At 39.0% G+C, this 26,358-nt stretch overlaps 1 protein-coding gene and 1 non-coding gene across 2 annotated transcripts; both read right to left on the reverse strand.

Annotated features, from left to right (window-relative positions):
* Window positions 1–330: 330 nt before the first annotated feature.
* Window positions 331–26,351, reverse strand: LOC145502211 (putative ATP-dependent DNA helicase HFM1). Its single transcript, XM_081481469.1, has 44 exons — window positions 25,142–26,351; window positions 24,877–24,975; window positions 23,183–23,738; window positions 22,755–22,941; window positions 22,292–22,354; window positions 21,547–21,617; window positions 20,988–21,120; window positions 20,177–20,328; window positions 19,621–19,701; window positions 18,989–19,162; window positions 18,549–18,595; window positions 18,079–18,232; window positions 17,700–17,788; window positions 17,195–17,238; window positions 16,836–16,937; window positions 16,496–16,521; window positions 15,929–16,048; window positions 15,419–15,466; window positions 14,988–15,034; window positions 14,311–14,444; window positions 13,725–13,772; window positions 12,366–12,446; window positions 11,693–11,784; window positions 11,485–11,591; window positions 11,023–11,070; window positions 10,845–10,908; window positions 10,514–10,547; window positions 10,123–10,204; window positions 9,976–10,022; window positions 9,295–9,380; window positions 9,160–9,192; window positions 8,933–8,983; window positions 8,541–8,701; window positions 7,962–8,068; window positions 7,457–7,518; window positions 7,201–7,261; window positions 6,253–6,326; window positions 5,439–5,741; window positions 5,148–5,202; window positions 4,554–4,660; window positions 3,691–3,925; window positions 2,429–3,185; window positions 1,896–1,937; window positions 331–1,515 (listed from the first exon to the last, which is right to left on the reverse strand). The coding sequence occupies exons 2-44, from the start codon at window positions 24,927–24,929 to the stop codon at window positions 1,455–1,457; spliced, it is 5,079 nt and encodes a 1,692-aa protein (XP_081337595.1). The 5' UTR covers window positions 24,930–24,975; window positions 25,142–26,351; the 3' UTR covers window positions 331–1,454.
* Trnat-ggu (transfer RNA threonine (anticodon GGU)) lies at window positions 6,418–6,490 on the reverse strand. Its single transcript has one exon. It is a non-coding gene; the product is annotated as a tRNA-Thr (tRNA).
* Window positions 26,352–26,358: the final 7 nt, after the last annotated feature.

Raw genomic sequence — 26,358 nt, forward strand, 5'->3', positions numbered from 1 at the left:
CATAGGTTGTTGTTGTAAGACGTTTACAGGCAAAATGTGAAAGTTCATCGCAAGCATACTCAAACGAAAATCGTATTATCATGAGTAGAAGCCGGAAATGGTTTTTATGTGACAACCCGAACTAACAGACAAAGTTGGATAGCGAGAGAACGGAAAAAAAGAGTTGAGAGGTAGAATTTATGATTAGTTTCCATAACAACCAGAATTAACACAATAATTATCCTAAAATATTTTATAATGTACCTTAATCATTCAAAGATAAATTAGAATGTCATAACTTACATATATATAAATCATCAATTCAGTGGTATAAGATGGGAATTACATTTTCGACGGGGGGGAGATTCTGACTGAAATTTTCAGAACTTTGAACATTTTCTGCTGGTTACATGTTAGTTAGTTTCATTCTTTTCCCTCATTCTTTATACTCGGCAGGAATTTTTCTTTTCATTTGTTGCTCTCCTTCCTCAAAAATGCAATGGTCCATCCTTCATTAAAATTGGAGGGCCATATTTTTTAGGGTAAAACAATTTTCATGTCACATCTGTGGGTTACTATATGTATAAAATAGTGAAAATTATTGTAAAATGAGTATATTTTTGGAGGCCTTTGGAACTCTTTCATGCCTTTTATGCCTTATGCCCATGTATATCTCATGTATTTAAACTGTAATTGAAAATATATTTAAAATAGGCCTTATCTTTAAGGTGCTAGTATTTAAGGGCTCGGTTAATTAGAATATTGAACATTACTTGAGGTGTGTTTCATCTGTGACTTAGGCTTTCTTATCGCGAGTGTTCACATGACTTCACGGTGGCCATATCAGTGTACCGAATCAATGAAAAGGCGGCCATGTTGGGCGCCGTCCACAGTGCGCCGAAGGAATTTGAAAACGGGGTTTTCACTCTGAAAACAGTTAAAATGTTTTCGTCTGCACTACGCCGGAGAAATTTGATTTGTAATTTTATAAGATGTACATGACATATTTATTCCTAGATGACAAACGCGAAGAAATCAAAGGCTAGTATGGAAAAGACTGTGTGAAAGAATAGGACTCAGAAGGACATAAACCGAAAGTCAACAAACTGAACTATTTTATTGGTTTAGAAAAGATAAAATAAAAATTTACCTTGAAATAATGTGAGAGTGTGATTATGTTCATTGCCGAAATTATTTCAGTTGCGTCTTTTGCATCAGTGTAATGAACTGTGTTAAAGAAGTTTTAAATGCTTACACATCATTTAAATGCTTATACATCTCCCTTAAAAGGGTGAGAAGTTATCGCGAAGCTTGTCAAGTACATAATAGTGTTCTCGAATCGTAAGAAGCCCCTTGGCCATCAGCGAGGTTTCTCTTAATCTGAAATAACTGAGCGACAATTCAACGTCTAATAGCACGGATAAGATTCGCGACTGCATTCTTGTTCCGTGCTTTCGATCATTTCTGTGAGTGGATTACAATAATCCGTTGAAAATTCCCGTAAAGGCGTCTTGTTCCTCGTGATCTTTTTCACAACTAGAAAAGGAAAGCAACAATTAAGAAGTATTAGATGGCCTTGAGTTAGCCATACAGCACTCTTGATATCAATGAAAGAAGTAGTATAGGCAATTGGATGTGCTTGTGAGTGAGCGAATGAGTTTTAAAGACTGCTCACTCTCAAAGGTAGCAAAAAAACCTAAGTAAATAAAAAGAATGGAGCCAGGAGGTCGTATCAACGTCGCACCTAATTGAAATCACCAATCACGTTGAGTCGTTTAATATCTTTCCCTATGCTGCTATTTAGTAGCAAGATTTTCGCGTCCCTTTCAGAAGGGACAGTACGAGTTGAACCAGTTGTCCGTTTGACTGAAATAATTCGAACAGTGATGTGGCATTACAGTTAACTAGAAACTTACCTCTTGAATGATTTGGAAGAGAAGAAAGAAGAAGAGATGGGGCTGAAAGAAAAGGGATAAAGTGTCAACACATGCTTACTCGTTGTACCACTACCATGAGAATGCTACATATATGTCATGAATTGTATTTGGTGAAATGCCTGGCTTTATGGTACATGTTAAGCCTAGTTCACACTAGCGACATAACGTAATAAGGACGTTATGTCGTTAAGTTTGCAGTGTGAACATCCTGACGTAATGACATAACAGCAAGATACATTAACGGCATGAAACACAACGACATAAGGAAAACAAGTGATATTTTCGTTAATCTTTATGTCCATGTTCACATTACCGTCACTAGTGTGAACTAGGCCTTAGTTGCGTGTGAGTCAAAATTAGTCACATGCTATCATTGTGAAAGATTGCAATGGTGCGATCGATACTTTGCATACAACGTCGCACTTAAGGGGAAAACTGTACGCAAGTTACGAAACGTATGGTTACTTAAACAGTGCTGGATTGTCTGACATTCATCACAATAATTGATTTACCTTTGTTCACATCGATTTGTGCTGAAATCGTCGTCGATCATAGGAACGCTTTCTTCTTCTAAGCAAATTGTCTCTTTCATCTCCAAGGGTTCCAACGTGGTTGAGCTCAACATGCTTTGGAGATTTTCGCTGGATTGCTGGTTTGAGCTTGAAGAGTTTCTTCGCTGAAGAGGTTTAGTAAACACGGGCAAAATATCCCATTCTTCTTTCTCTAACCCAACAGGTAGAGGATCGTGTGTTAATGTGCTCCAGTTTTGACGCAGGGCGACTCTTTCAGTTGTGCCATCTTTAAACTGCTCTTCATTCCAATTTTCATTGTATGCACGCCTTGCGGACCGCCCACGACCAGTCATCTCAAAATCATCCGCTCCAGGGGTGGGTGGCGGGGGCGGCAATGGATGTGAAATTCGTTTGGGGTTCTCCTTGGGTTGACTGTACATGTGATCAACTGATAAAGAGGTATTATATGCTACTTTCGCTTTCGGCCGTGTTATAAATTGTGAACTCGGCAGGAGTCGTTTGTTGACTTTATCGGACGTCCTACTTTTGACTTTTTGACTTTTGACATTTGAATTACCTTGATGCCTTTCAGCGGTAGTGAACTGGTGAGACTGCGAAGAATTGTTCGCCCTTTCCAATGAGTTCTGGTCTGGTGGGCTGGCAAAGCTATCACTGTCATCATTTAAAATCAAGGCAAGTTCGTCGTCATTCCATAACTCGTCAACGCTAAAGCAGGGTAACTCATCAGCAAAATGATCTGATGAAATAAAACAAAGCTTGTTTTTTTTTTTTTTTGGAAAGAAGCATTCTTATTACTCTTTCCATTATGTAAGCCATGTAACATATCTCTCGTGCAAGACACAAACAAACGAACAAACCAACCAACCAACCAACAAACAAACAAACAAATAAACCAAAAAACAAACACTTTATAAGCATTCTGATTTGGTGTACTCTCCAAGACAGGAATAAGGGTCACATTTTTTTTACAATACAGCGACTTGCATTACTTACAATACTGACACCTACCGTTACAACTACCATTACAATACATCCACTTACACAACTTAGAATACAACACAGCTACTTTACACCACATGCAATACTTGTAAAGCTACCAGAAGCTATTTTACATTGTTTACAATACTAGTCCTTCACACTACTTACAATACTATTTACGACACTGATTCAGGTACTTTACACTAATAAAGGTCCCATAGACGTCAATACTTATTTTAATGAGCAATAACAGACAGGTTTACCATCGTCTTCAAAATCTTCCCCCATATCTTGGTATTTTTCCATTTGCTGTTGGTGCCAGTCAATTTCGTCCCAACAACTTTCACCAGGAGCTATTTTCGTAACAGAGTCAACGTCCTCGACCTTCACTACAGCGGTATCCACCTGATGGTGAAATGGCGTCTTGCGAGAGTACCCAAATCTTTCATCAAGAGTTAAATCCACGAAACTGGTTTCTCCAGTCTCTTGCCCTGACATCTTAACAACAGAAATTTCATTAGGTAGCACCATTGCATTGTATCGATCGTAATACCCTATGTGGTTATCCAAAATAAAATACATACTAAAAGAAATTCATTTTACTTTAAGTCACTAATCAGGACTCTCCCTCATAGAGTTTTAACAGTGAAAAAATAACTACTGATGGTCTATTGGAAATTGGCATTCAGATTGGTATTTCAAATAAATTTAATCTGTTTTTCCATTTTTAAAAGTCAATATTGCAAAAATTATTTTACTTTTATTCGAATGGAGGTAAGAAAGCAAGGGGGTACAGGAAGGTAAAAGAGGACTAATTAGATAGAAATGATCGGACAACCGAACTCGCTGTATAAAATAACTGAGATGCTACGCGCGCTCTCATTGGTCGATAGGTGTGTTAGATGAAAGGATGTAAACACGGTTGTGACGTTTTAGATTCGCGCGCATTCTTGAAAAATATGTTACAATATAAACATCAGGGCCGGGGGTTGGGTGACTTCTCTTCTTGGTTTGCATACTGTCTCGAATTCTCCGATCCCCCCGTGTTTAGATAAGACTATGCAAACACGAAAAAAGTGCTCTATTGCTTAGATAACATGAGAGTAGTTAGCTACTCGATAGTTACCTTCAGACGTTTAGCTGGTGTTCCAGGGATCGCTTGAGTTCTTTGGTGAAGATTTTTCAAGAACATGTCTATGTTACTTCTCTCTTCTGCATTCTTTCTGACTACATCTGTAAAACAGCCTAAGTTACCAATAGAGCTCTCCGTGCATGGCTAGCTATGGCTGCTAACATGCTGAGACTTTACTTTGTTTTGGTAATGGTTATTCAACTTATTCAACCCCTGCACGGCCCCCTGCACATAACCTGAAATTTCATTCGTCCCATCTAATCTTAGAAAACCACCAGCTTCGTAATAACAAATAAATATATAACGGGGTCCCAAATTTAACGTTCACTCTGATGTAGAGAGTCTTGTAAATTTTGACTGTTTACATATGGTCTGATGTCATTTGATAAATAATCAGAGGCTTATATTGAGACACCATTTGTTTCAATCCATTTTAAGGCATTTTTGCCCTTGCATTAGGCGTAGGATTTGTCGTATTAAGTACACTCGCATAATGCAAGCAGTGGAGACGCGCGCCAACGGTCCTGACCATCATTAGGTGATTGATTATCTTGTATTCGACTTAGTTGCGGGTTGAAAGCGAGTTACCTTTGGTTGGTGTACTCTTGGATGGTAAACGGTTTGGTTCCTCATTCTGGTCTATCTAAACGGTGAAGTTAGGAATGTTCTATTAACCTTTCTGTACTAAAGTAAGCTAAGCTTTAAAGTAGCACTGTTTATTGCGCTGTTTAAGGTGGATCTAACTTTCATTTCTGTAGTATATCTAGCAGTAATTTCATGTGGTGCTGTTATGATTCTTCGAAGTGAAGCCTGGTGGTTGTGGACTGGTCGTGTTTTCATGGTTAGGTAAAGAGTTTAGGAAGACAAAAAGTAACTTACTTCTGGCCTCTTTTTCTTGGCTTTGGAGACCACGCCTTGCTTGCAGCATTCATGGCCACATGTGGGTTGCATTAAGGAAGCAACATTACTTTCAAGCTCTTTCAATTGGTGAAACATAGTATTAGAGTGTTTTATTTTGTTTCGTTGTACGTGTTTTTCTTTTGCTGAAACGTTGATCAGTTTACCCAAGGGAGGTGCAGGGAACTGATGGGCCCGGAGTCGAGTAGCTGTAGCGGGGCTAGTGACGTTAGTTATATCGGCTTCAGTTGGATAGGAGGAAGTTAACCACATTGTACCTAAAACCTATCACTCCCATAGTTTCTCTCTACTTCGGAGAAATGAATAAATCAAAATTAAAGGAACAAGCTAAAAAAATGTGCTAGGTAATGCAATTACTACAAACACCCTTCTTCAGAGGTGAGGGAGGGTAAGTTAATAACCAGTCATAGATCAGACTAGCTTCCATTTTAGAGGGAAGAGGAAAGTAGCATTAGCATATGTTCATGCTATAGAGGGTGGAGATAAATGTATGCTTCGGCCTGATTAGCTACTAGGCTTGAATAAGAATTTACTTGAAAAAAAAAAAACAAAAAATAAAACAAACAAACAAAAACAAAAACAAACAGACAAATAAATAAAGATCTATTAGAGCTAAAAGTTATTCCATACGCTACTGTTCAATTTCAAGAGAACAGTGGTGAACTGTTAGAATCTTAATGAACTGAAGAACTGAATCAATGAATGAGGCCATTATCAATGGAAAACTCAGTGAGTGGTTTTCATAGTTGCTTTACTCAGTCTTCAAAGGATATACTTCCTTGTTTAGGCAGCGATGACTGCAAGGAACTCTGGGCGTGCCGACTTTGGATGAAGCGCCGCTTGTCGTTTCTGATGATATAAAACGAAGTGAAAGTGAAGAATAATCATCGCAGTAAATTTCCAATTTAAGTAATTGGAAAGAAGAAGCCTGAAAAAATCAAGGCTTCAACGGGATTCGAACCCGTGACCTCCGCGATACCGGTGCGATGCTCTACCAACTGAGCTATGAAGCCATACATTGGGAGCGAGGTCAATAGATTGAATTCATATCTTCCCGTGAGGAGTGAAATGACGTGAAGTGTATATGAAATAATTCATATTTGAACTGCTGTTGTAGATGAAAGTGAAGAATGATCATCGCAGTAAATTTCCAATTTAAGCAATTGGAAAGAAGCCTTGATTTTTTCAGGCTTCTTCTTTCCAATTGCTTAAATTGGAAATTTACTGCGATGATCATTCTTCACTTTCATCTACAACCGCAGTTCAAATATGAATTATTTCATACATACTTGACGTCATAAAACGATGTGTCCAACATTGTAATGATAACTAACGACAGGGTAATCAAACAAAATCATAGTAATAGGCCATTTCCGAGTTACCTTGTGTCTCTAGATCTGTTTCAAAATGAGTCCTCGTGCAAAGTCTCATATGAATTTGAATTCAAATGAATTTGATTTACATGAAAAATAAACCTCTAGCCGGAACACATTTGAATGGTTTACCAAGAAGACTCGTTTTGACACAGAGGCAAAAGCCAACTCGTAAATGGCCAATTACATTTTATGATGAGCCTAACATCTTTACCTGTAAATATAATTTAAGAGGCCCTCTAATGTTATGAAAAGTGCAAACGTGATATTTACCCATGATCATTAACCCGAGTCTCAACAGGCAATGATATCTGCAGAACAAAAAAGCAGTTGCATATTTTTAAACTCACCTGAATTGGTTGCAATACCTTTCGCGATTTTAGGAGTAATTGCCGATGGTTCTCTTTTCATCTGTTATACAAATAGAAAACCACACCCACTAAATGACAATCGAACTGTCGTAAAACAGAAATTGAAATTTGTAACAACAAAAACAGCAATAACGACCACGACCACAACAAAAACAACAAAAATGCATCCGAAGACAGTTGTTAGTAGAGACGTTATATTGTCTCTAATATAAAGATTGATAGTTATTCTACTCACGACAATATAGGGCCCAACGCCAGTGTAGTGAGGTGAGAAGATTTTACTCACGTCCAGACCAACTGAAAATGAGAAATATAACCTCTCTTCAGTCTCCCTAATCATCATTAAAAAATCGTAAAACGTTTTTAAATTCCCAAAGTTATATGTGGGGAGAAAATAAAAATCATATCTCATATCTCATAAATCATACACCAAGGCAACACCCCTCCAGCCTCGCCGCTTCATTTATTTAGCTTCTAAAAGGCTTTACACTCAGTTTAACATATTTTTTTTATTTAGTCCTGTTTTACAAGTGAATATACGAAATTTCATATATTTGAACTGCAGAGAATGATATGAATTCGAAAAAAAAAAAATTCAGGCCAGAATGGGATCCCGTTCAGGCCTGAACTTTTTTCAGGCTTTAATTTCGCAACTGCTTAAGTTGTGTGCATAACTGCGATGATCGATCATATCTTTAGTCCTGTTTTGTTATGACTGATAATATCAAGTGTAGTGATACCGTATTCTTGACTGATGAGGTGTATATTGAGTTCTGAGGACTTAACGGCTGCCCGCTGTACATCCACTCGTTTACTCCAGCAACCCTCCTTCATGAACACAGCGTCACTAATAAAGAGTGAAGCCTCAAGTTAACGTAATGTCTAATGGAAGACAAATATCCTTGCAAATCATATATGTGGTTACAGTCGAACCTCTGATAACGGGCACTACGTGCGGATCCACTATTAACTTCGCCGCATCAGCGGAAATTTCCCAACGTGCATACTGTTTTCTCTTCACAAGGGCGGTCGTTTACAGGAGGTTCGACTGCTTGTACTAAAAATCGATTTCCCTTCTGCCTGCAAATTCCTCAAATTTTATTTTAAAAAAATATTTCACGGGATTTCGCGAGTCGATCTCAGGCTACCAGACTTTGAATATCTCAAAGGTTCAATAAAGCATTTTGCACTGTGTTTGTCCCATTACCAGTACTCCCCTAATGACTAGGGAAGAGGTACAGATCCGTTCATACAGTTTTATGATAGTCCGGAAGGTCGATTGGATCTTTTAGACTACTTAGATTTTTAAAATCCATTACCTTAATCTCTGTTTGAATACCACTTTGTTATCAGCATCAGAAATCAACACAAGACAAAAGTGATTGTTCCGTCTTGAGCCAATGACGTCTCTTCGTTTGATGTAGTTCGTCATGGTTAGATTGATCACTATCTCTGCTCGGTTAGGCTGGTGTCTTCCAGTCTGTGTACAAAAACATTAACAAAACACTTTGTGACATAGCAAATGCTTCAGGGTTGAAGTAAGGAAAATAGGACTGAGCAGTCTAATCCCGTGAGAAACTCCAAAATCGGACGAGCGCGAAGCGCAAAACGGATCGAAAATTACGAGTATGAGCACAGCTGAATTGCTCGATACGAAAGAGATTAATGATTGTTTTTAGCGTCATTTGATGTTTGATTTTTAATAATTTACCTGTTGAACAGACAGCTCATACTTGGGCAGACTCGAAGCTGATTCACGAATCTGAAGCAAAATGAGCAGTTACAGTAATAACATGAGTTAGCCTCGCTAGAAGGTAAAACTGTATACTTATGCGTAAACCTGTTTACCGAAGCTCATAGGAACTCGCGAATCCAAATCATACTTAATACAATATCATTCTGATTTTCCCGTAAGATGGGAGAAGGAAACAGGTATACCTGGCTTCCAAAAGGTGGATGACGGTTCACGATCTGAAAGGTAAATGGAACGAGACGCTTGGTCGCAATATCATTGTAAATGAAAGATCGAAATGAAGAAAAACATTTCAGTTATCAGTAGTACAATCTGAGTACCATTTCGATTTCTCGAGGATTTGTCTCTTCAATTTTCTTAAAGGTTATCAATCCAGCGTTGACCATCATTGTGGATAAAGAAGGTCCTAAATGAAAACAAAAGACAGTAACGAAAACTGAAATCACGCGGAATAAGCCAATCAAAACATAAAAAAGTTACTTCACCTTCAGTGAGGCATTGGTAACGCATAACGCTTCCCAAAGTACATGTATTATATAAGGTCTGGGGGATTAGGTCTTTATGCATCTTGGAAATCAGATTTCGCTATATGTGTGGTGGTTAAAGAATTACATATTGTAGACATGTATTTTTGGCGACCAACTTGATTTTGTGCCCTTTTACGTCGTTACCATTAGTAGAATTCATCTCTGTGCCTACAAATAAACATAGGTAATCGTATAAATGAATTTACACTGAGGGTGATATCTGAAAATTCTCTCAAAATTGCACGAGCCTTTAGGCGAGTGCAATTTGAAAGAATTTTCAAATATCACGAGTAGTGTAAATTCCTAATCGCTTGAGCTTTCATACGATTACTCATTTATTATATGATTGAGAAATTTACAAACACGCGCGCATAAATTTGCAATGCAGTGCAAAATCAACGATAAATTTACCTGCTCTCAGCCAATCACAATACGGCAATTTTCTATGTCATATTATAAGAGATTAAATCTTACCGACTTTTTCCAGTTGCTTTGAAACAAACTTGGAATTCTCCCATAATCTGTCGACATATGCGGAATGAGTAGTATTTTACTGAGCTAATTTACAGTCTTATAAATTGGTAATGAGATCATAACTGGAAATAGTATATACATCATTACCTGGCTTTCATACACTTTGCAAGAGTGACTGAGTTTTGCAGTGACGTGAAATCGTTCTTCAACATTTGAAGCTCTGTCAAACCTGAGGAGGTAAAACGTTCACGTAATGTCAAGCCTAACGTGAACGAGCAAGCTGTCGTTCCTATATCGGAGTTATGTCAGTGACAATTGAACTTCTTCCGAAACGTCTTAGCACCATCGCCCGCAAATACAGTTGAGGGTCGTCAACAGCCTGTAAACAGGCTCCGGCTGCAAGGGTCTGACCGTGGCTAGCTGGAAAGTCCTCTTTCTTCCCACTTTCTCTTCGCCCTATCCTCGTCTAGAGAGCCTGTTCACAGCCTAGTCGTCAACAATATTGCTGCTGAGTATTTACACTTTATTCTTTACTTACAGCGTGTAATTCTTTGTCCTGCTCGGAAGATTTTCTGGCGAGAGAAAAAAAATACAGTAACACAATAGAAAACAATATTTGTGACAGTTTTTGTAACATTTTGAAAGAGAAAACTTAACCCTTTCGGTTACGTACAATATATCCTTTAACGTCTAATAGAGTATTTCTGAAAGTTTGACTGAACATCGACACGATATCACTTCAGTTGATAAACATAAACATCATTATTCTCGTCACTTATCTCCTTGACAGCATATTAAAATTGTAAGGAGAATTCGGCAGCAAATTACTAGTAGTTGTTAGTCTTAAGAAGTTAATATAGAGAACTTACCGTAACATCTTGGTTCAGAGAAAATTCCGATATAGCGAGAGAGCCAAGCGTGGCTTGAATGAGGCTGTAGAATGGGAAAAATCGCACACGATAAATGATAATAAATGGCGACTTTATCGATGTAAACTAAAAGGCAAAAAATACAAACACCATGAAAAAGGTAGTCGGAAATTCTTACCAATTAACTTTTTGTTCCGTTGTCTTGATTCTTCCATTGATTGGAAACCTGCTCGTATATAAATGCGTGAAACAGTACTGATTATATGCTGCAGTGCACACGACTTTTGTAAAGTATTCGGTAGCGTTCATACGGTTCTATCAATCGCACTAGACACACATCGAGTTCAACTGGTCCAACTATAAAATAGGACGCTCAGGACGTTGCTGACAAAATTGAAAAAGAAAAGCTAATTAATACTTCGGCCCGATCCTGCTCTCGTTTCCCGAGAAACAAACTGCGTGGGAAATCCTCGGAGAAGCTAGAGGCGTTTCCGAACCAATCGGAAACGGTACGATATACCACGTGAACCTTTTGTCAGCAGTTTTCGCTGGTCTCGTTACATTTAGCAACATCGCTGTTGAAAACCGTTGGCTCAAGAACTTCTCGAAGACACTAGGTTATTTAAAGGATTAGTGTTACCTTATAGTTTCCATATTTTTGTCCTTGTTAAGAGAATTCAGTGCTCGTTTTTCATTCATTCTTAGCTTAACATCGGAAAATTCCTTGCATTTTGATACTAAGTCAACCTGCAAATTGCACGATAATACAAGTATAAGCCAAGTGCATCTAGAACGCAAGATTCGATTCGTTTCAAAAACTTCAAAGCTAGCAAAGCAGAGTTGCTTACCATGTTACTGAGGTTTTCAGTTCCTTTGATTTGAAGGAACTGTTTCATGGAGTCGTAAGCAATACAGTATCTGGCCATTAGACGACCTGCCTCTGGAATATACGTAAAAAAAAAACATTATTGTTTAGGAGATTAAGATGTATAAAAGGATCTCTGTAAGACATAAGACCTACAATTTATTGTCAGAACCCAGTAAGGAATAGGGATAGTAGCTTCTTAGGCTATGTTCACACTTGGTGCCCGAGCACGGTGCCTGAGTACGATTCTCGCTGGGCACTAATGTGAACACACCTTGTTTTCCAAGAACGCATACCAGAATTCGAGCTCTTGGTCTAGGCCTTGCACTCGTGTACTTAGTGGTACTTGGAAACTTGGAGCACCAGTGTCTAAACGCAGCAGTATTTCGTGCTGGTGCCAGGGCACCAGGGCTCGGGCACCAAGAGTGAACACAGCCTTAGAATTTAAGCCGTCATGGGTTTGAGCCAGTCAGTTTCGTTTTCAGATAGAAAGATTATATTGCATTCACAGATACTGATCTCACTGAGCTACAGCCAAGTTTATATTGCCTTATTTGGTCTTCTACCATAATTAAATTCATACACCCACACTCCAATTCTGTAATTCATATCAGAGCTAAGGTATGGTTATGGTATACTATGGTATTTTCATTTACCAGTGGGCTTGAGATCAAATCCGTCATCCATTTTTATAAGCCCGGCCTTTTCCAGTGTGTTCAGGCTCTTCAAGCAAATGTCTATGCCAAAAAAAAAAATTCAGAGTTAGTTTAGATTGCCAGTTTCCAACTAAAGAATCTTGACAGCGGACCAAGAAGAACTTGTGATTTCACTCGTTTACTATTTGGGTCATAGGAGCAGATTAATGTAGTATTTTCCAAAATTAAATTTAAGAATGATCGAAGGTACCAATTTGAACACCTATAGGAGGGTTCGAAGGCATTTTCCTCAGTCCTGAACTTAACTACCAAACTGTAAAGGTGCAGTAGTAATGCAATAATGCAAATATGCGTTATGTCAAAGGTGTAAACGTTTTAAGTGGCATAACTAATCGAATAATATTGCAAGTGACATTATTATTCGTATTGCGGTGTAGGAAATGTTAACTAGTATTATAAGCAACATGAGTTATCTACTGCACTGTAAGTAGTGTAAGCATTTGTTAGCAGCGCAAGTGATCGTATTGTATTGTAAGTAGTGAATGTATTGATTGCATTGTGAGTAATATAAGTAGTAGGGGTGGCGAATGGTAAATGCAAGACTTTGTGAGACGGCGAGACGAGCGTTTTTCTTTACGAGCCCGAGACATCTTGACTTTTTAGATTGCGAGACCGAGACTTCAAAGTGTCATGAGTGCGAGCGCGAGACGTTCAGACTCTCAAAATTCGAGCTAGAATGAGCTTGTACAGCCTTAAGCCAGCTTCTTGGAACTGACTGGAACTGGAAATTCGATTATAACACACTACATCATGATATCCTAGAGAAATACAACTGTTTTTCTGGCGCCAAACCGGACGTTGCGGTAGGTTTTGTACCTTTTTGTGGAATTAAGACAATTAGGAGAAGTTAGGATTAACTTTTTTTCAGAAAATTTGTAAGTTGCTTCATTGAAACGCCATATCATGTAAAGACAAGACGTAATATATAAAAATAGTTAAAGGAACGAATTGGGACTTAGAGACCCTTAGCCTTGCGAAAAATCGAGACTCCAAGACAGCTTCGTAGAAAAATCGAGACTGCGAGACGCACATAACCGCTAAAAAACGAGACTGCGAGACCCGTGAAATTCGACTAAAATTTTACGAGACCCAGAGTTTTTGAAGGACCATTCGCCAACCCTAGTAGTGTAAGCCTTAGTATTGTAAGTGACGGATTTAATCATATTGAATACGAAGTACTATAAATAATGTAAGTATATGAATCAGCCTTGTAAGTCAGTATAAGTAACTGTAGAAGTATTGCAACCAGTGGGTGTAACAATGTATATATAAAAAAGTAAAGGTATTAACTAAATGTACCTTGTAGCTTTTGTTCCAAACTTTTTTTCTCAAGTCCCTCGGGTATCCCTATAAGAAGAAGGAATAATAACAGACACGAATAAAGCATCACATCGTCAAAAATAAACGTTTTAAGGAATTAATTCTACAGAAAATTAAGCCGAAAGAAGTCAAGGGATACAAAGCGGCTTGTTGATAGCTACAAGCGGTAGCTACTTCCTAAACTTGATGGCAAAGCACTTTACTATAAACACCTTGCTCCTCCCAGCATTATTTAGCTGTCTTGGGGTGCAATTGGTTTACTGTGGATAATAGTGCTAAGAGGGTTGGCGAATAACTGTCACTGCTTCTACTTCTACTGCTTCATGGAACCTGTAGTTTGGAGTCGTGTTTTCTGACTGCTGCTTATCTATTTTAGCAAGAGAAAATTCTCTTGATTTTAGTAGTTGAGAGGTGCAAAGCTGTAGTAATTTTCACTTTCTTAGGTCATAAAATGCTTTTTTTAAAAAAAAAAAAAAAAAAGAAATGCTCCTCAGAAGAATTAAAAACACAGCAAACCAAGGTTTGTTCACAGTTTTAAAGCAGAGATTTAAAAGCTTGCACTCACCATAATGCGTAGGATTTTTTAATATCCTTATATATAGGAAAGTGGACTTCAACCATTCCAGGGCGATGGACACGTCCGTGATGGTATTAAGGACGATCTCGGCATTCAAGTGCTCGATCAGATGATGGTGCAAGCTGATGAAATGATATTACATTCATATCACTAAAAATTACTTTTATTCATTTTCTGCTATAACAATTATATGTTCCAACTAGGCGTAGGCCTTAATAAACAGGCGACTACTGTCCATAACACGTACACTCAACGGCTGCTGCATGATTTAAGAACCAAAGATACCCAAAATAGACTTTTTAGGCTCCGTCCACACTAAGCCTGAGAAATTTAAAAGCGCAGCTTTATTTCGACCGTTAGGCCCACCGTCCACACTAATCCGTCACGAAAACAAAGCTCTTCAAAGCGCTCTTCAAACCGGAGGAATTTGAAAACGCCGGCTTTGCATTTTAGTGTGGAAGTAAAACATTTTGCAAAAGAAGCTTTTCGAAAACGATGACATCACAATAATAATGTGATTTCCCTGGCCAAGTTTTCCTCAACCACAGGATGCCAGCAGTAAAGAAACATAGGGAATTCGAGACTAAACTGAATGAGGGCTCGTCCAAGCGGTCTTGCCGCATGCTCAGTTGAACTGAGTAGGCGTTTCTTGTAACGTAACAAACCTGCTTTCTAACTTCTGAGTTCCTTCAAGTAAACCTGTGTATTTTGCCTGCAACACAATGTAATTAAAATAAAATTAAATGGTAGAGATGCAACTTGATTTGGTTTATATTGTTCCTAGCCGTGTGGGCAACTCGTTGAGTTTTTCTTACATGTTTATATTCACCAAAACGACGACAATCTCGATCAGTTTCGAAAATTAATGGAAAAGGAAAGTTATGATTTATTGATTCAGTGTTAAAGTAAATCATGTATCTCAAACATTAGAAGAGAGAATGAGAGCAAATACAAAATCCGTTTCTCGTATTCTTTGATTGTAGTTACGAAGATAGGTAGCTACTGTAGTTGATTGTCATAAATAGACTGATGGAAATACCGTGGATTAATAAAGTTATCGTATCGTATTGTATCGTTCCAAAAACGTTAGACCGACCTTATTAGCACTCGTTGTCAAGATGACTGCAGTGGCAGAGGTATCAAACTGAAACGGAATCAAGACTTATATCAAGCTGAGCTGGTAAGTTGGTTATGGTTTTCAAATAACGTGAAGTGCCTTTATCTAGAAATCAGGGTCAGAGAAACTCGTGGAGGGGGTCTCCCATACAAAAAGGTCAGGGATGCTCTTGTCTCGCTTAGGAGAGTAATTCACGGATTATAGTCTCACTTAGGGTGTTTAGGGTGCCCCGGCCCCAAAATGATAAAAAGCGCTGTCATGTCCGTTCTAAGCGGTATCTTTTAGGGGTGAAATAAAGCTCGTGTCACAACCAGATTGGTCTCCTTCTGTGGCTTAATTCATATTTTTAGTCAAGCATCCCCAACCTTTTCACGGGGGATTTCCCCCGCCCCGGGCGGAGAAAATTAAAAATCAACCGAATGATGAAGCGCAAAGTCCATATGAAATTGCAAGGACAATTACCTCATTAAACAACAGGTGGCAACTTACTTGTGGCCTTCCAGCCCTTCCAATCATCTGTAGTATTTGCGTCTCAGAGTACTCTTGAAATACGCCCATCACATAGTGTGCAGTTGACTTGATGATAACAAGATGAGCCGGAAGATTTACCTAACAAGAGATCTCTCGTTAGGACGGAGGGCAAACTAGCGACCAACATTACCTTTACTTAGTGTGAGAAATTTGTTTTTTTTCTTTCTATGTTGCTCAGCTGTATGAACAACTTTCGGTTTTCAGATTGGACATAAGTATAAGAAATGTTTTGAGTACTCTTACGTCTTTTACACTTCTACCGGCGTGTAAATGAGTTCTGACAGGGTTAGACCTGATACACTGTTTCGAAGTCCTAGAACTATTCCGAAGCAATCCGAATTAACACAAGTCTTGCGTGTTTATAAAGGCGCCCAATATTTCCTAGATTAGAGCAGAAATAACAATAAAACACATAATACCTAGTTTTCATTTACATTTGCACACAGTTCAGCTTAAATCAGAATCGCTACTTTATAAATACCTGTAATTTACAGGTTCAGTAAACAAAAGATCTCAAAAACTTACCCCTACAGCCAGAGTGCTGGTAGCAACTGAAATCATAGGAAAAAGCGAAATGCATTTAATTGAGACTTCGATCGCCAATTGTAGGGTTCGTATGGTGCGCATGTACGTTGAAAGGCAGGGCCGTAGCCAGTCGGAGGCAAACCGAGGCACTTGCCTCAATCATTTTTGTTTTTCGTTTTTGTTGATTTTCTTACTGTAGGAGGAACGTACAACACTGCTAAATACCTGGGAAGAGAATTTAACCATGGACATTGTCTCAGACATAATTTTTTACTGGCTGCGGCCCTGAAATAAAAGGGAAATTCGGCAACATGTAGTAAGACTCTGCCGGTTTACTTACATATTACAGGCAGGTCACCTTTAATGAACATTGTCTCGATATTTCTACGGTCAGCAGGATCAAGGCCTGCATGGTGATAGCCTATGCCACATATCACGAGCTCTGAAAATGGAGGAAACAAGAATTTTTAAGAAATGTAAAAAGGACTTAAGGGATAAGTAGATCATCCCTAATCGAAAAATAGACTTGGTATACCATGCTAAAAAGTCTAAAAAAGCCCAGGAGAACTCCGGTGGGGTACTGAGATCTGAGGTGAAGACAATTATCTGTAACAAAGGCCTCCGTCAAACGGACATCAGAATACTAAACAAATTCACCTTGGTTGTAAATAACCAAAGATATTTGGACGTAACACTCACCTCTCAATTTGGAATCATGAAGAGAATTAGCAATTCTTTGAAGCCTTAATAAAATGAAAGAGATCATACAAGCGTTACTGTGCAAAACCCATACCAAGAACTATATGTTGGTTGCTGTTGCTGTAGCAACAGGACAAGGAAACAGTAATCAGAGGCAGATCCAGACCTTGAGCTAAAGGCGGGGGGGGGGGGGGGAGTGTTTTGCTTGCCCTGCCGGCTTTTCTTCCTTCTGTGATTTCTTATTTTTTTACATAAAATAAGGGGGGTGGGGGGGGGGGGGCTCCCGGGTCCCTTTCCTAGATCCCCCACTGGTAATATACAAGGCTTTAATCATTCATTTTGTGAGAAAAAGACCAGTATCGGTCGTGGAACAAAATTTTGATTTCAACACGAAAACTGAAATATCGTCAAAAAATTCAATTTTGTAGACCAAGGAGAAGTAGAGGAAATACATCACACTCAATAACTGAGTATACTACAGTAACTCATGCAAGTTTGTTAATACCTTTGCCTGTGCTGTGAGTTCATGATAAATCGTGCGTCTTTCACAAGCATCTGTGCTGCTTGCTGAGTGCTCTTTCGAGTTGAACAAAACTGGAGGGAAAGGAAGCAAAGCTTTCAAATGAACAGAGCTTTAAAGAGAACACCATGCATATCTCGTAACACACAAGGCAGAAGTACCAACTGCATACAAACGCCCCCATAGCTGGCTGTTATGAGCTTCGTATAGACTTATTTGAGTGGCCATCAAATATGAAGCAATTTGATCAAACTAACACTGTTATACGAGATGACGTTAGGACCGGATTCTTGATTGTACCCGAACTTGGAGGATGTTAGGTCATGATTAAGGTTAATATTCGTAAATATCATATTTTTCTTACCACAAGGGTGGGCTTTCGATCGGAGTAAGTCTGAATGATTCCACTTAGTTTATAATTCAAAGACAAGTCAAATCGGAAGTCAGAGTAGTTATTTCCTTTAGGAAAGCCAAGGACAACCTTTCTTAGCTTGACTGGTCTGTGTGAATCGTCCATACTGTAAAGAAACGAAACACGATAAAATCAAAAGAAAGTTTTGTAACTGTAGCCTAGCCGGGAAATTTATACGCGTTTCACTGCTGACGTCCGTGAGGTTAAGGAGTTTAACGAAACGTTTATGAAGCAAGAACGTACGGTAACCGGAAGTTGAGTGGAAAACCTTCCTTTAACATACTTAGCCAAGTCGATAGTACGCTCCACGGAAGTCTGCACTCAATCTCACTAATCTCTCTAAGAGCAGAGGCGATCGGGTTCTCGTGTGAATAAAACCTTTTATTTCCCTGGGCCTGGGTTCCAAAATAAGTCTTAATTACCTGTAGTGTGATGCGGGTGAGTCAATTCCTCCGAGCCAAGCCGCGATCTTTTTGTGACAGAGAAAAGGGAAACACTGTTATTTTATGTTAAATGCCAAAGAATTAGGGTTAAATAACTTACCCTGACAATCTAGCTTAGTATCATGATGAGCATTCACGTAGTGTTAGGGTTTAATATGGTTGGCTCTCAAAACTGAAACTTTTTCAAAGCATCAATTCAAACGAGAGTTAACACTAACTTCTCAGACACTGTGATTAGCTTGTTCTAGTCGTTTGGTTAGTTGGAGAGCAGTACAAAGAGCGGCAAGCCGAGAAAGGAACAGAATTTTTTTCCCTTAGCAGTTCTTTGCACTGCTCTCCAACTAAAGGAATGCATGGAAGAATTGGAGAGAGAGACCGAGTTTGTAGGTGCATGTATGTTTTAGTGTTTCTTAACTTACATCTTCAACATTTGGTATGGTGGCTGAGATGGCTAGTAACCGCATGCTCGCTCTTTCCAGACTGTTCTTGTTTCCTGATGTGCTATTTCGAGTCATGGTGGACTGAACGGTCTTCATGCGACTGATAACCGCTTCAACAGTAGCGCCTCTCGCATCATCGTTTAGGAGATGAACCTACCAAACGAAAAGGTTACTATAAGTTTTTTTTTTTTTTTTTGAGCCTTCTCTTGTCTTAATACTGTCATTTTTAATATTGGATAAAAATCCATCCACATGTTTTAAGCGCGCGAAATGCAAGCTATATAAGTACATGGGCAAAATATGCTTAAGCAAAACAAATGTGTTACTTATCGTTTAGTAAAATTAAGGGGAACCGGCCTATGTGCATATGTAGCTGAATAGTACTTAGCTAACCCAAATTGACGCTACGCAACTGACGCAGCGGTTCCTTTTCTTCAAAAATTGCTTGATCTACAAGATTTCCGCGCTCAAGCCATACTGTCACACATCGGACCCCCCTTTAAGTGGAGAGAAACGCTAAACGACCTTTGCCTACATGGCCTAGCGGCCACACTGTCTTACATAATAAATATTGCTCTAAACGCTTAACTCTAAAGCTCAAGTCAACGGACCTCGTCAATGAGGAACAGCTTCACCGATTGAACCAAAGAACGGTTGTCCCTCCACTTTCTAGTCATGCTGTCCCATTTTTCCTGTTGGTATGAAGAAAAATATAATTTTCACTGTTAACGCAGTCGAGGAAACAAGTGCCATGTTCGGTCCATATTTGCTTTTAATGCATAACCACATTTTTCAAATATTTAAGGTGACTCCGACCCCTCTTCCGGAGAATTGTTTGAAAATTTCACAAAAGGACGCGTTTTATCATTAAATATTCAGTAATACAAAATCGAGTACTTAAACACGCCCTTCAAGCACTTAGGCTTAGCAACTGACTATACTTTTGCTATGGTAAACTGTTATGTCAAAAAAAAAAGTCTGGTAATCAGTAACTGTTTGCCAATGATCTTAAATTCCTTTAACGCCATTATTTAGCGACTAAAACAGTGTTTAGGGTTGACAGTAACGTTCCTAACAGTAACGCACAATTGCTGCATACCAGCCACCTTATAATTACAGCACTAATCGAGCACCGTGAATTATATCATTGTTAAACATCAAACTTACAGGAGTCGTCATGACAATGTGGACGTTCTGTAGTTCATAGTAGTCGTCTAGTTCGCTGTCGCCTGTCACTTCTTTGCATCGCAAGCCAAATGGTTCAAACTTGGTTGACCAGTCTGTGAATCGCTCGCTGCAGAGCGCTTTCATTGGGGCCACTTGGATTAAAAAGATTGGCACGCTAAGTAAGTCTTCCTACATAAAACTACAGAGGAATTCCACCTTACAACTACCGAGTTATTATGATCACTTAAATTCATTTGAACCCGAAAAAAACCTCAGTGAGAAAATTTCTTCCTTTAAGTGAACGTTGCAGCTAGTGACCCGAGGATAGTCGGATTAACGCGGTTCCTCTTCATTCCCGAGAGCTGCTGCATGCGAAGGTAGTCATAGGGGGCTAAAGGGACAAATTGGACGGGAGAAAGACTCCAGTTTGATACAATTTTAGCATTTCTATCCTGCCCCAAATTATAGTTTGTTTTTTACCGTTTTAAACCAATGGCTGTCTAGATCTGACTTCAGCACATCGCCGTTTGCATTCGCGACTGAACCACGAAACAAAACTGTCATTTAAAGCTAAAAGCAGTCAACAACGTTTACATTTCAAGAAAAATACAAAAATATCTGCACAATATATAGAAGCTTAAGGGGAGAAATCTGCAGCCACAACCACCATCCACAAGAACTTCCGCCAAACAAGCCACCATAAAGCGCAATTAGTGGTCTTCTCCAGTTATTTTGAAGTGTCTATGTATTTAATGACTTAATGCTCATCAGCTTGTTCGGTTAGAAAGTGTGTTGCGTACAAAACACTTACTGTACACTACTTTGGCCTTCGATGTTCCCTGTCCACTGTTCATGAGTAGCCGAATGATGGCAAGTTCAAAAATAACGGTTTTGCCAGACCCAGTCGGGGCGCATACAACGAGAGGTCTGTCCGTATACATCACCTGTTAACAGGAGGATTTTACTTACAACAACATGAAATGATATGGCTTGGACGTCTTTTCTACCAATGAGCACGTAAACTACTACCAAATACTGCGAATTACAGTCTTTTGGCTTGATTTGCCATGCCTATCGATCCCAAGCTGGAAAAATGTTTGATTTCCAGCTTTCCCTTCGGACAAGTAGCTCTCAAATTTTGCTAGCCCTGGGCAATGGTATGCTCGTTTTGGCTTCCCGTTTTATTAATTGACTGGCAAAATACTTATCGTAAGCACTTGTCCGTTGGGAAAGTGACAAGGGAAAGTAACTTGCCCCACGGTAGGAAAATCTATTTGCCCCGGAGGGCTGGAGGGCACTTTTCGTTAACATTGACCACACAACAAGCAAACTAAGAAACCTCCTGGATCAGTTCTGGTCCACACACCTACCTCGTCAAACACTTTTGATTGTACAATATTGAAATACGGAAAATTGCTGAAAACCGAACGAAATGGGTTAGCTATGTATTGTTAAGGCAGAAAACTGGGAATTAATTTAGCTGTGAATCGTGAACAAGTAAAATTTACTAATATAGGTTTTGTTAGAAGATGGCTGCACGTGCCTAGAAAACTTTTTTTTTATAAAACGCTTATTTGAACAACAAGAGGCATATTTTTCAAATACTCGACAATAATTTACCCAGTGTAGTTAAAGATAGACAACTTTGCCTTCTTTCTTAATGATATCGAAAGTCCTGCAGAAAGCCCAGTTCGGAAGCCGTTAACTCTAACCCTAGAGAGCTTGGCTTTTAAAATTCTCCTTTATACAAATGCCAGTTCTTCTCCCGTGTAAAGTTAAATGTTGGACAAACGAAATGCGTTATGTTTATTCATAGCTTACTTTTACCTAGAAACCTGCTTTGAGAAACTGGACTCTGTTATTTCAAAGTTTTTGTACCAGCGTTGTTCATGTGGATCTCATGAACAAACGCACGCATTCGATATTTGCGTTTCCGGCGAAAGATAGTAACGTAGGAGCCAAGGGTGATAGCGTATATAAACGTTTTTAAAAGTATTGTAGTATATATCTTGAAAATTCATTCACGTAGTTTCAACAAAAAGCTAGTTTGAGGTGATACCTCAACGATCAACTTCAAAAGACTAATTACTGCCTTTTAAAAGTATCGAAGGATACGTATCTCGTTGATTGATCGAAGTCCTATCGATGTATTTGAAGTACCAGGTTGATCAACAAAAGCTGCAAAACGAAACAAGAAAAGAAATAAAATGTTTAATATTGATTTAGAAGCACTTTTTGTACATATTTGTTTGGATTTTTACACTGTTACAATATTTTACTATTGCTATATAGTTAAATCTATAGGCTCTACATAGTGCAGGGCCCCTATTGATGCGAGCCTAGGTGACTGAAAGGATCACCCTGCATAATTAAAGATGACTTCAATTTGTACGACTGTCAAAGTCTACATATACAGGATGAGGTGCAGTTACAACCTACGGGTGATTCACGGGCGGTTTCTATTTTCCCCGGATGTCCTTTCATCTGTAGTTTGTACAGTAACCACCAGCCGCTATCATGGCAATCTTTAACCTCCTTATTTTGATAAATCTCAGTACAAAGTTTGGTATTTCCTCACCTGGTATTACAAGTCGACCTGGAGTGTCAAAGTTGTACTGCGGAGCTGCTGCCTGGTAAGAGCTGGGATTCTCTTCATCTTCTGGACTATAGTCATTCAACGTCAAACCTACAAACGATCCAAAAGTAATATTAGCTTTGTCTAGATGATGCGTTGTGTATGTCGCTATGCCTGGAGTGCTGTGACACTAGGTCTATCCTGTTGTCTACGAATTGCGAAACGTTTAGCGTGCGTATTTAGATTAAATAATACAATCGTATAGGATAAATTCTTATACAAGATGAATAGTGACTGTGAAAGACCAATTAATTTAAATATATTACTGAAGGATCATTCCGATACCGAAGCCCTATGTGCGACTTAGGCACAGATAGGATAGATGATGATTCCGATACTAGCCCCTGATGTAAGGTACGTAGTAAACTTCAACGGAGTCTTTTTGAAGCTGTGAAGCCGCTGAAGTCACTCACTTCAGTTTCCAATCTTTTCAGTAACTGATGTGAGAAGACTGATAAATAAGGAGTTTTCATACCTCCTGAGCTGCCCATACGCTCCAGGTCATATGTCGTAAACGGAGCCCCTTGCAGGTTAAAGTCATCGCGTTGGGTAAACAGCTCTGGGGAATCTTGTATAAACTCTTCGTCTCCATAATCAGCCTCGTCTTCTTCATTAACTACCTGTGATGCCTGTAAATATCTTGAATGAGTTAGTTGCGAGCCACTTGTCAGCCAGTTTCCGGAGGCCCTACTCAATTGGCTTCCGTAGCTGCTCTGGAATGTAGCTACCCTTTTGCCAAACGGGGACATATCTGTAACTTTAGATGGTGCATGATTTGTCCTCGCGTCATTGAAGTATTCGGAGTTTGAGCGAAAAAGCTGGGTGGAAGACAGATCTCTTTGGGACATTTGTGAGAGAATGTCGTCCAACTTTGGCGGTGAAGGAGGTGGCATTTGAACAGCTCGAGTTGACGCTTTAAATGGAGGCCTGCAAGATATTAAAAATGTACTCTCAAAACAACTTCACTACGGGTTATTACACTAAACAGTTTTTGAGGTCTTCCAGTACTTTAAATTCGTGTTATGTTTTCACATTTTTCACTCTGATTCCGACGACTATTTTGTTCCAAGAAACGGCTTATCAGTCACAATGGGTCAAATCAGTACAGCACCCCTAATAAATACGACCTGCAAAGTTGTAACTCTGGTCAGCCAGTGGTCAAAGTAGATCTTTGACGACTCCAAGTTTTCTTGAAAAATATTTTGATAACGTAAATGTTTTCAGAGATTTTATAACCTCCATCCATGTTATAGCCTGCATGGGGAACTTTGATATGAAGTCTTACTAGCTAGCCAGTCATTACGACTAAAAATTTTGGCGAAACTGTTCCACGCGTTATTGATTTTTTGAACCCTAGACTTGCCATGACATATATATCAAGGAATCATTCATGCTTGAAAAAAGTTTCAGGGCAAGCCATGTATTCAAGGAAGTTAAAACTGAACAAAACTGACCCTCATTACGCCTGCACGTGCTTTTGATTTCATGGTACTTCTTATAGCCGTCCTTTGCAAAACAACAACGTAAAATCTCAAATGTTCAACTGAAACATTTTGGTTTGAGTAGGGAGCACGACCCTGCAAGAATGCAAAGTTTCGTTTTCTTCTATTTGGTCTAGACTGTTTAGCGTCTTAACATATTCATCTGTAAAGTATAATTTGATTGGCAAAAGACACTAAACTGATCAAGGGTATTGATCGAAAAAATCGCTTCTGATCTCTCGCTATGCATGGTTTACAAGAAGATCATTCGGACGGCGACTTTGAAGTTGGACTCTTATTTAATGCTACAATGACACGTTTATCTCTACTAAACAGTGACTAAGGGAGAAATATTTATCCCGAGAGTCTGTGTTTGATTTTCTTGCGCGTTCAGTTCGGTCAGTTTTAATTCTGCACAAGTCGAGGACAAATTGTTGAACCAATACGTCAGTGCGCATTAAAAACCATCACTGAATTTTGAAAAAAAAAAATGTGAGCCATTGTTAAGACTATGACCAAGTGCTTTAAAAACAATAACACAGTCTACGAGCATATATTGTTACAATAAGTTCGTTTAAACTCACACAAAACCTTGCTTAACATGTCTGAATTGTGAGCTGTGAAGTCCCAAGTTCATGAGTCGTCAGTGCTTTGTTAACTTTGTTCCTCTGTTAACGTACCCTCTGAAAGGAAAGGAGAGAACATTAAAGCTTAATTCAAAGAAAGCGGCCGGTGAATTAGCAAATGCAGAAAGTGAAACTGGTAAAATTGATAACATTTAGCTGGCTTTTGAGTGTTAAAATCCACTAAATTAGTGGCGGCGAATGCAACCTCTGTACGACATCTTACCTCTCTAAATCACGAACAATTTCTTTTCTTCAGTGTTCTAACTCGCTAAACCATGATTTCGACCTCTTTACGGCTGTCTAAAAAAACGATTAAGGTTAAAACGAAGCGGAATTAAGACGACGATTCAGTTACAAAATGAAGTTTGTTTTCAAGTTTACACGCCTTTTAGTTTTGGCGCGAAAACTGCCGTACGCGGGGTGGCAGCCGTCGTTACAAATTGTAGACTCTTAGGGAGTGGGGTGGGGGTCAATTGCCCCTCTTGCTTTTTGAGCCAAGTAAAGCCGAGACAATGTTGCGCCTTTTGAAAAATACTTTTTTTCAGTACGCTCGTAAAAACTACCAACAGAAGAGTATAACGTAGATCAAGTTGCTTTTTCATGGGGTTTTAACGCCGCACGAAATCAACGTTTGTAAGAGAGGGGAGGGGTGGTATCCGATGTAAAAATAGTTTTGTTTTTAAATTTCCACAACCTGCGATATCTGGTAAAAGAAATCACCGATCATATTTGTACGAGATTGATTCACTGGAAATTGCGCAGCTACATTTTCAGTTTCCATTCATACTTTGTATCATTGGAAACATTGCTGGTATATATAGAACTCCATAGGAGAAAAGATGGAGGCCTCATCAGGGGGGGTCTGAGTATCCCTCACCCCGTTAACTTTTGGAATAATTATCTCGTATTCCATTCTAAATATCCCACATTCCAATAATTTTCCTCCCAAATATTCTTTATTCTGTTTTTTTCTTTTCACCTAAATATCCATAATCCCGAGAGCTTCAAAATGGCAACTGGTACATTTACCAATATTCATAATTATTCTTAACGCACGAAAACCATAAGAACGCTCACAAAGGACGTACAGAAAAGTTCTAAAATCTTCCAACTTATAGCATACATGATGTCGTAAGTATAGAGACAAATATTGTAAAAATATGGCTTTCCATGTATCTACTGGACTGTGCTAGGTTTGCAAGGTATTGTGGTAAAAGGTACAGCCACCATACGTTTTCATATGGGGGCCTGGAACCCCGAGTACATCCTGGATAAATAAGGTCTGGTGTCCAAGTGGAGTTGCACCCCCTGGTCCAAATCCCACAAGTAAAACTCAGGTAGAGAGTGACACAGTGATCATACAACCGGAAACTCGTACGGGCTTGAAGACAAATACTAATTTAATAGGTAAAGAAACAAACAAGCAAACAGAGAGCTCAG

The sequence above is a fragment of the Orbicella franksi genome, chromosome 11, assembly GCF_964199315.1.
Source record: "Orbicella franksi chromosome 11, jaOrbFran1.1, whole genome shotgun sequence".
Taxonomy (NCBI): Eukaryota; Metazoa; Cnidaria; class Anthozoa; order Scleractinia; family Merulinidae; genus Orbicella; species Orbicella franksi.